At 43.7% G+C, this 10588-nt stretch overlaps 1 protein-coding gene across 3 annotated transcripts in view; it reads right to left on the reverse strand.

Annotated features, from left to right (window-relative positions):
• Nucleotides 1-439: 439 nt before the first annotated feature.
• The window catches only part of CIDEC (cell death inducing DFFA like effector c), a 10553-nt gene continuing 404 nt past the window's right edge, over nucleotides 440-10588 (reverse strand). Inside the window, exons 1-6 of one of the 3 annotated variants that reach the window (XM_006758251.2) lie at nucleotides 9721-9821; nucleotides 9393-9470; nucleotides 8434-8587; nucleotides 3163-3321; nucleotides 2894-3081; nucleotides 440-646 (exon numbers count right to left, since the gene is read on the reverse strand). In XM_006758251.2, coding sequence (XP_006758314.1) covers nucleotides 484-646; nucleotides 2894-3081; nucleotides 3163-3321; nucleotides 8434-8587; nucleotides 9393-9470; nucleotides 9721-9725 — 747 coding nt within the window. In that variant the 5' untranslated portion in view covers nucleotides 9726-9821 and the 3' untranslated portion in view covers nucleotides 440-483. Of the gene's footprint in view, nucleotides 647-2893; nucleotides 3082-3162; nucleotides 3322-8433; nucleotides 8588-9392; nucleotides 9471-9720; nucleotides 9822-10588 lie in introns of those variants that run through there. The other 2 variants (XM_006758253.2, XM_006758252.2) reach the window with 2 other exon arrangements.

The raw sequence follows: 10588 nt of genomic DNA on the forward strand, positions 1-10588 counted from the left end.
TAGCTGTCCAACCTTCCAGATAGAACTCCACCCTCATCTCCAAAGAACACAGGCAAAGATGTATCAGCATGAACCATTTATTGCCAACTCTCTAATATCATATACTAATGGGCCTGACAATTCACTCAGGAGTATTAGGGATGGGGGCCAGGAGGTAGGGAGTGTGATGAAAGTACAGCATGTGAGGACCGGCAGCCGAGGGGCAGACTTCGTGTCTAGCCTGCCAGCGAACAGTCTTGGTCAGCTAAGCTACCTTGGACAGGGAGGAGCTAGGCCCGGACAAAAACCCTCAACTCTCCTTTGGCCATCCCATCCCAGGCTTCCAGCCCTCCCCCCTGCTTCCACATTCATAGTCCTGTGTGGGTGAGGGAGATGTAGGGAGGTTAGAAGCTCTCTAACTGCCAGGCTTGTGGGCACTACCAGCTGAGCACGGGGTTCCCAGGCTAGTCCTTGGCTGGAGAAGGCCTTCGAGGACTTGGGCCTTCATTGCAGTATCTTCAGACAGGTCGGGATGAGGGATGGGGCCTTGCCCTTAGGGGGCTGCCCCTCCTCTGTGGCATCCAGAAGCTGCTGCATGTAACAGGAGGTGCCGAGCAGCATGTGGCCTGTGGCCTGCATGCTGAAGAGGGCCCAGCGAAGAGCTTCCCTGGGTGGAATGAGAAGGCAGTAGAGTTAAAATACAGAGAAAACTCCTGGCTGCATCTCCTAAATGCTCCTCCCCCATGCTTCCTTACTAATTTCATAACTTGCAGAGTGATATGCAAATAGGAACAGATGCTGCCTTCCCCCAGCAAATGGGAAAGGGTCTACAGGCATTACCTGCAATTGTACCTTAATTGAGATGTCCAAAATTCAAGCTCATTTAACAAGGCCATTTATTTGTTTGTTTGTTTAATTTATGTATTTTAATCCTCACTGGAGGATATTTTTTCCATTGATTTTTAGAGAGAGTGAAAGGGAGGGAGAAGGGGCCGGGGAGAGAGAGAAAGAAATGTCGATGTGAGAGACACATTGATTGGGCGCCTCCCGCATGTACTCTGATTGAACTGATTGAACCATAACTGAGGTACATGCCCTTGACCAGGAATTGAACCCAAGACCCTTGGGTCTAACAAGACCTATTATTTTTGTAATACTACTTGGACCAACCAATATAACATCATCTACATCTCATGTTATGTAGATGATGTTATATTGATCTACAAAACATGAAGATCATAACTCTGCCCTTCACAACATCTGTGGTAGACCCTGGGATCATAGTGATCCCACACAGGGTTAGGAGGTTGAAATAGCATAAATCACTTAACATGGGGTCTGATGTGTAGAAGAGTAGGGGAAATGTGGGGTCAAGAGTAACTGGTTGACTGCTTGACTACTTTAAGTAAGTTCTTAGCCAAATCTGTTTAAAAGATAGGTGAGAGTCACTAGTGGTGTCAGTCCCAGGGGGGGATCAGGGAGGGGAAAACAAAAGGAAAATAAGTATTTCCTGGTTAATTTTAAAACTTGTCTTCTATTAACCTTCATTTAATAAATTCTGGATGGAGACCCTGGTCAGTCCCTATATGCTAAGATTGCGGGTTCAATCCCCGGTCAGGGCACGTACAAGAAGCAACTAATGGCCGAGACCGGTTTGGCTCGGTGGATAGAGTGTCGGCCTGCGGATTGGGGGGTCCCGGGTTCGATTCCGGTCAAGGGCCTGTGCCTGGGTTGTGGGTACATCCCCCGTGGGGGGCGTGCAGGAGGCAGCTGGTCGATGTTTCTCTCTCATCGATGTTTCTAGCTCTCTATCTCTCTCCCTTCCTCTCTGTGAAAAATCAATAAAATATATTTTTTTAAAAAGAAGCAACTAATGAATGCATAAATAAGTGGAACAACCAATGTTTTTTCTCTCCCTCTGTCTCAAAATAAATAAATAAATAAATTCTGGTGGAGGTAGAGGTGGAGGGCAGAAAGACAGTTAGAACCATAAACATCTACACATAAAAATACTTTGAAATTCTCTGAAATCAATAAAAAATATATTTTAAAAGTATATTTTATTGATTTTTACAGAGAGGAAGGGAGAGGAATAGAGAGTTAGATGAGAGAAACATCAATCAGCTCCCTCCTGCACGCCCCTTACTGGGAATCAAGCCCAGGACCAAAGTACATGCCCTTGACCGGAATCAAATCCCAGACCCTTCAGTCCTTGGGCCAATGCTCTATCCACTGAGCCAAACCGGATAGGGCTATTTCAACATTCTTTTTTAAAAAAATATATTTTATTGATTTTTTACAGAGAGGAAGGGAGAGAGATAGAGAGTTAGAAACATCGATGAGAGAGAAACATCGATCAGCTGCCTCCCGCACATCTCCCACTGGGAATGTGCCCGCAACCAAGATACATGCCCTCGACCGGAATTGAACCTGGGACCCTCCAGTCCGCAGGCCGACGCTCCATCCACTGAGCCAAACCGGTTTTGGCATCAACATTCTTGATGAACATACATATGGGTGGGGTTTTGAATTCTCCTTGGAACTGATTGTAACTTCTTTTCTCTCATTAATTAGTGAATTCAATAAACTCTCTGACACATGTTCATTTTTAACAGATTAGAAGACTACTTAGGAAAATTTACTGTTTTAAGTGAAAAAAATAATTACTATAATAGAAGATAATTAGAAAAACTAAATATATCCCAGTTCTACCTGGAGGAGTATGTGTGCCCCTTTGGCATACATGAGTGAAATGTAAAGCACTAATTCAGCCGTAAGATCTAGCACATGCTGTCATGCTTTGTCAGCATCAATACCAGTTCCAGGCCCTAAAAGGCTGAGGTCCATGTGAGCAGATAAGGGCTCTCCATTGCTGCATACCCACCCTGCCCCCAGCGAATCCCAATGTACTCACTTCATGACGCGCTTGGCCCCATAGCAATGAAGGTTGTAGGAAAGGGAGTATGTGCCATAGAGAGTTGCCTTTACATTCAGGCAGCCTATGAAGTCCTGTGGGTTCAGCTTGTACAGGTCAAAGGTTACTCGGGCCACGTCGATCTTCTTGGCAGGCTTATGGGAGAGGGAGAGTTGGTACCTAGAGCCCTGAATCAAGACAAGTGTGTGGTTGGCACCCCTCAAGGACTTCTGATTCCCCATGTTCTCCCTCCACAGGTGGCACCTCACCTGGTCTGATGGGGGCTGCCATTTCTGCCCCTTCTGGAGGGCCATGAACACCGTGTCGTCTGCCAGCGTTTGGAAATACTCTTCTGTCTCTACCACTGTGCCGTCTTCCTCCAGCACCAGGAAGAAGGGCTTGTCTGCCAGCATCAGGGTGTCCCGGACCTGACGAATAAGGTTAGTGATGCTTTTGCCACCCCCACACAGCCACAGAGCTGGTATGGGGAAGACCCACATCACAACACAGGGAAAGAACAAGTGGCCCAGGGTCTATGGAATGGGACTGCAGCTCAGGCTGTTTCTGTGAGATCACCATCCAAAGACTATTGTGGTATCTCTTGGTACCTGGCATCATGGTTAATATTCTAGAAGAGTGCTGTCCAGTAAAAATATAATGGAAGTTACATGTGTAAACTTCTATTGAGATATAATTCGTATGCTATAAAATTCGACCTTTTAGAGTATACAATTTAGTGTTTTCCCCTACCTTCACAAAGTTATGCAACCACCACCACTACCTAATTTCAGAATCAAAAGAAACCCAGTACCCATTAGTAGTCATTCCCCATTTCCCAATCCATAACAACTTCTACTTTACAGGATTTGGCTGTTCTGGACATTTCATGTAAACAGAATCATACATTATGTGGTCTTTTTACACTGGCTTCTTAGTATGTTTCAAGGTTCACCCATGTTGGAACATGATTCCCTCCTCTGTATGTTTGAATCATATTCTAAAATATAGATATGCTACATTTTTAATTGATTCATCAATTGATAGACCTGTGATTGTTTCCCTTTTTGAGTATCACAAATAATGCTGTTATGATCATTCCTATACAAATTTTTGGGTGAAAATATATTTCCTGTTTTCCTGGGTATATACCTAGGAGTGACACTGCTGAGTCATATAGTTGACCCCATGTTTAACTTTTTAAGGAACTACCAAACTGTTTTCAAAAGCAGTTGCATCATTTTATATTCCCACCAGCAATGTATGAGGATTCCAATTTCTACACAACCTCATCAACACTTGTTTTTGTCTATCTTTTATTTTAGTCAGGCAATTGGGAATGAAGTGATTCTGATTTACATTTCCCTAATGACTAAGATGTCGAATACATTTTTATGTGTTGTTACACATTTGTATTACATTCTTTACAGAAACATCCACTCAAACTCTTTGTCCATTTTTAAATAGGTTGTCTTTTTTTATTGAGTTATGAGTTCTTTATATAGTCTGGATACTCGATCCTTATGAGATATGTGATTCACAAATATTTTCTCCCATTCTGTGAGTTGTCTTTTCATTTTTTCATAGTGTCTATTGATGCAAAACAAGTTTTTAATGTTGATTTTTCCCCTTTTTGGTTGGTTGTGCTTTGGTGCCATATCTAAGAAACCAAAGTCATGAAGACTTACACCTATGTTTTCTTCTAAGGGCTGTATAGTTTTAGATCTACATTTAGCTTTTTAATCTAGTTTGACTTAATTTTGTACATAGTGTGAGGTAGGGATCCAATTTTATTTTTTGTATGTGGTTATCCCATTGTGCCACCACCATTTGTTGAAAAGAGTATTCTTTCTCTATGAATAGTCTTGGCACCCTGTAAAAAAATCAATTGACCATAGATACATGGGTTTATTTCTGGACTTTCAATTATATTCCATTGATTTGAATTTTCTAATAGCATACCCTGGCCGGTGTTGCTAAGTGGATAGGGCTTCGACCCAGTGCACTGAAGGGCATGTACCTGGGTTGCAAGTTTGATCCCTGTCTAGGCACCTCAGAGAGGCAACCAATTGATGTGTCTCTCTCACATTGATGTGTGTGTCTCTCTCTCCCCCTTTCTCCCTTCCACTCTTTCTAAAAATCAATGGGAAAAATATCCTCTGATGAGGATAAATAAATAAATAAATAAAATTTCTAATAGCCACATTAAAATAAAAACAGGTGGAATTACATGTAATATATTTAATTCAATCTAAAATATATATAACTAAGATAAAAATTTTATAAGATTTTACATTTTTTCCATATTAAGTCTTCAAAATCTTATATGCACTTTATATGTAAACACATCTCAATTTCAACTAGATAAATTTCAAGAATTTAGTAACCACATATAACTAGTAGCTACTGCATTGGATAGTGCAACTCTAGCGATAAAGAGACATAGGTTTGAATTCTAGCTTCTCTACTTCATTGTTCTGAACTTAAGTCACCTAATTTCTCTAAACTAGTTTCATAATCTAAAAAGTTGAGGCAAGTACATTAGAATCCTTACAACAATTAAATGCAAAAGTGTGAGATGATAGCTTGGGTTTAAATCCCAGTGAATACACTTGGCCTCTGCCCCTAAAAATGGGAATAATTGTAACTACCTCAAGGTGATGATTATAAGAAATGCTATATATAAGTCATTTGGCAGAGTCCCTAGTCCGTAGTGTCCATTTACTAAAATTTATACTATACTGATTAAAATGGAAAGATACCCATAAAATGTTATAGGATGAAAAGTCAGCTCTATACTACATAACCCCATTTAAGTTATATATAAGGATAGACTATTTAGGACAGTCACAGTCACACTGTTAATTCTCTTGGAATAGTAGAATTTTCACTTTACTTTTCTTGGATTTGTTAGAGAAGATATTTTTCTGCTTAAAATCCTTTAATATAGGCCTGGGATGAGCAACACATCAACAGCAATGAACACACCTAGCTCCCAGATCTTGGTTTCTGAATACCATTCTTCACTACAGTGAAACAGACCTTCTTAGAAAAAATGGTGAACTCTAGGGCTAGGGCAGGAAAAGTACAAGATGATCCTGTAATACCTTGTTGTGCCAGAAAGAAAGCACAACACAGAAATAGGGCTGAAGGGAGTCTCACTGGCCAAGTCTGCAACAATTTGAGCATCAATAAATAATCTGTTACCATCCTTATATCCCATTTAAGTGATGATACTTGAGTCCTTTTTGATATAAGTAAGTAAATAAATTGAAATTTAGATGCAGAATGAGATTTTACTTAGTGCAAAGTACTTCTCTAGAAAATAATTAACAGAAAGGAAAAAATAATAACTTTATATAGAGAAGCCTGACTGTACCTTTAAAAACTTTTTTTTTATTTAATGAGAGAGAGAGAGAGAGAGAGAGAGAGGGAGAGAGTTGTTGTTCCACTTATTTTTGTATGTGCTCTGACTGGGGATTGAACTCTCAACCTTAGTATTTGGGACAACACTCCCACTAACTGATCTACCTGTCCAGGGCCCTGACCATACCTTTTTATTCAAATATTCAAAGTTAAACAAATCAAAATTGTATGCAATTAAATAATTCTAAACTAAAGAAGCATAAACAAAATAACTGGCTTTTAATCTTCAAAATAGTAAAGGTCATGAATGCCAAGGAAATTGAGGAACTGTTTCATAGTGAAGGAGACAAAGAGGTGCACAGGTTTGGCCAGTGTTGCTCAGTGGTAGAGCATCAGCCAGTGCACCAAAGGGTGGCGGGTTTAATTCCTGGTCAAGGGCAGGTACCTGGATTGCAGGTCTCTCCCTGGTGCAGGTCTCTCTCACATCAATGTTTCTCTAGCTCTCCCTCCCTCCCACTCTCTTTAAAAATCAATGGGAAATTATCCTTGGGTGAGGATTAAGCCAGAGAGAGAGAGAGAGAGAGAGAGAGAGAGAGAAATTAAATTCCCTGGCCAGTAGCTTAGTTGGTTAGAGCATCCTCCAATACACCAAAGTTGTGGGTTCAATCCCCAGTCAGAGCACATACAAGAATCAACTAATCAATACATAAATAAATGGAACAACAAGTCAATGTCTCTGTCTCTTCCTCTTCATTTCTCTCTCTCTTTAAAATCAATAAGTTAAAATTTTTTTAAAAAGAGAGATTCACAATTAAATAGAACACTTGATCCTGACCTGGGTCCTTTTGCTACAAAGCACATTATTGGAATAATTGCAAACACTTGAATGTAGTCTCAAGATCAAATGGTAGTTATATAATATTGTATTTTGCCTGATTTTGATGGTTGTATTGTCATTATATAGGAGAATATCCTTGTCTGGAGAAAACACACATTGATGTATCCAAGAATGACAGGCATTAGGCTGGCAACTTGCTCTCAAGTGCTTCAGGAAGTCTCATTGCTCTTGCAAATTTTGTTAGTTTGAGATTGTTTCAAAATTAGTTTTCATTTTAAAAAATCCTCCAGTGGCTTACTATTATCTTTTTCTTAAAAAAAAATGTATTTTTATTGATTGCAGAGAGGAAGGGAGAGGGGGAGAGAGAGAGAGAGAGAGAAACATCAATGATGAGAGAGAATCATTGATCGTCTGCCTCCTGAACACCCCCTACTGGGGATTGAGCCTGCAACCCTGGCATGTGCGCTTGACCAGAATTGAACCTGGGACCCCTCAGTCCACAGGACAACGCTCTATCCACTGAGCCAAACCAGCTAGGGCGAGCTATGATTTCTATATGTTAAACAGACTAGTAATTGGAAGCCTAATTCAAACATTTGATCTGTGTCAGGCACTTGGACTTGCAGATGAGCAGGGTCCCACACCCTGGAGCTGATAAGTTAGTGGGGCAGTGAAGCACATGAGTAATATGGAGCCAGAACAGATGAGGCTGTAGGCCGGGCAACGGAGGACGATACCCTCAAGCAGTGGAGAGGAAGCTGGAAATGGGGAAGGGTGTCATTCTTGCCTGCTGTGACTACCATCCACAAGCGTTGTATATCCTTGGTTTTCTCCCCTGGAAGCTTCACTGATTAACAGTTTGAAGAAAGTCTTCTACAGCTATTAAAAAATCCTTATGTGGAAGGTCAGTATGGGAAACAGACTGAGGAGAACTGCCCTGGCTGAAGGGAGGAGATGGAGAAGGGAAGACAGTTGCCCATTTCCCCAACTTCCAGGCACTTCTACAAGTTTAAGAACAACTGTAAAAGGCAACCTAAGGATCCTTCCAGGGAGCAATTCTGCTCTGAAAATACCACTGATGTTGATATAGGAAAGCAATATACTGCCCTCCCCCTGTCAACAGACAGACATCACTAGTCAACTGGACAGCACTCCAGGCAGGCACTTCCAACCCACGTGACCTGGCCTGAAAAAGGAAATCTTTTCGCCATGTAAGCCATGAACTTCATCTTTACTGAACTTGCAGCTCATGACCTGGAGGACAGAGGCAGCAGGCAGGGCCAACTCTGAGCCAAGGTCCCAGTGGTTGGGCTGTGCAGAGGTCAGGCCCGCCCCTCACCTTGTGGAGGAGGTCCTCCAGGCTGTGCGCCGTGATGCCTTTCCGCACACTCCGGTCCTGGGTGCTCACTCTGCAGGGCCGGGCTCTGAGGGGCTCCGGGCTGGGCTCCGACAGCAGCTGCTGGGTGACCACCGAGGTGCTCACTGCCACATACCTGGGGGTGGTTTGGGGCATTAGAATAAACTGCCTGCTGCTTCCCAGCTCTCACCCCATAGCAATCCCTGTAGGCTAAGTTCACCATATTCCTCCTCCCCTACCACCTACCAGGCCTGCTCTAGATAGTCTTACTCAAAAGTCAGCCACATCAGTGCATCTGAGACTTTAATGGGCATCCAAGTCCTGTGGGGATCTTGGTGAAGTGCAGATTCTGATTCAGTAGGTCTGAGTGGAGTGTGAGATTCTATGTGTCTAAAAAATTCCCAAGTGATATTGACTCTGCGGGTTCTCCGACCATGAGGGGGGACAGAGTGATAGAAGACCCACCCACACTCCCCCAATTCCACTTTCCTCTCTTGGCCTCACTCTTCTCACCTGTAAAGTGAGATAAAGTGGCGAAGCTGACGTCAGTGTAAGGTGTTTTTGTGCTCTGACATAACACAATGTAGAACCAACGGAGTGGAGGGAACCTGGGTTTTGGAGTACGGCAGGCAAAGTGAGAATCCTGGCCCCACTATCCATTTGCTAGGTAATCGAAAGCATCCACTCTGTGCCCCAGTCCCCTTGTCTATTAATTTGGCATAATCATCCCCACTTCCCAAAGCCGTGGTGAGGCTGAAATGAGATCAAGAATAAAAGCACAAGCAGTGTGGTGGTAATCTGGGTCCCATTACAGAGCCCCTGAATCAGAACCTGCACTTTACGAAGATACACAAGTGACTTATGTGCCACTGAAATTTGAGAAGTTCTGCCCTACCGCTCACAGGTAGCTCCCCTTCCTGTTCACCCTCGGCTCTCCTCACCTGGAGAGGGACTTGGGGTTGAGAAGGCTGAGGGACTTCATGGCGTATTCCATCCTCGTCAGCTGGACTGCATTGGACCTGGGAAGGAAGCAGAAACAGCTCATTACCGTGGACTGGGAGGGTTTCCGTTCTCTCATCATTTGACACAGAACCACCCCACCCCCATCCAGCAAGCTTCCACCGTGCTCTCCCCTCCCAATTCACAGACACCCTCCCCAGCCTTTTTTCCGTCCAGCCCTGTGCACACCGACTGTGACCACGTTGGAGACCCCCTCAGTGCCCAGGCTCAGCCCCACTCAGCTGCTCCACCCTCCCTAGTACCACTCACTCCATGTTTCTCTGACTCTGCCTCTGCTCACACTGATCAGGGATCCCAAGTTGGAGCTAAAGACTCCGGGGCTGGTTAATTCCTGTCCCTGGGGGCAGAGTCCACTTTATGCTGGCAGGAGGTGAGTCACACCACCTCACACTGCTGGGGACTGTTCCCTCAGCTGTAGTCCAGAGACATCACAGGCCAGGCCTCACAGGCCAGGCAGCCCAGGCTAAGCCTGCTCTCTCCCGTAGGTCCTTGAGCAATCCAAACCCTCCTGAGGCTGACTAAAGGCACTTTGTGAGATGTTGGAGAATGTTCTATATCTATTCTCTCTGTTTCCATAGCTACTAGCCCAATGTGGCTATTGAGCACTTAAAGTGTTGCTAGGATGCCTAAGGGGCTGGATTTTTAATTATTTTTAATGCTAACTGAATTTAAATAGCCATGGTGTCTTATGGCTCCTGGCAACCATACTGGACAGTATAGCTCTAGCTGACAGCTTTGGGCTCACCTGCTACCACTTTATCTCCTAAACCTCCATGCTCCAGCTTTGCATGTTCCAAGCATGCAAACGGCAGTCCCCTCCACCTGCAATGCCTTCCTCTGGCCCAGAGCTAAATGTTTGTAGCTTTGAAGCCCTAGTTGCATTGCTTTCCACTCCTTGGAAAGCCTTCGTACACAGCTCACAGAATTTCCCCTTCAACCTGCCCTTCCTACTTCTTAGCCAAGTGTCTATTTCTGTCTTAGCCCCCTAGGCACGGGGTGCCTGGCCCTGAGATGTTCTCTCTAATCCTAGCCCCCAGCACAGCAAGGGCTTGGCACAGAATAAGGGGCTCAAGGAGCGGTCATGGAAAAAAAGCCCCCTCCACAGTCAGGTAAAACC

The sequence above is a fragment of the Myotis davidii genome, unplaced genomic scaffold (genome assembly GCF_000327345.1).
Source record: "Myotis davidii unplaced genomic scaffold, ASM32734v1 scaffold73, whole genome shotgun sequence".
Classification (NCBI taxonomy): domain Eukaryota; kingdom Metazoa; phylum Chordata; class Mammalia; order Chiroptera; family Vespertilionidae; genus Myotis; species Myotis davidii.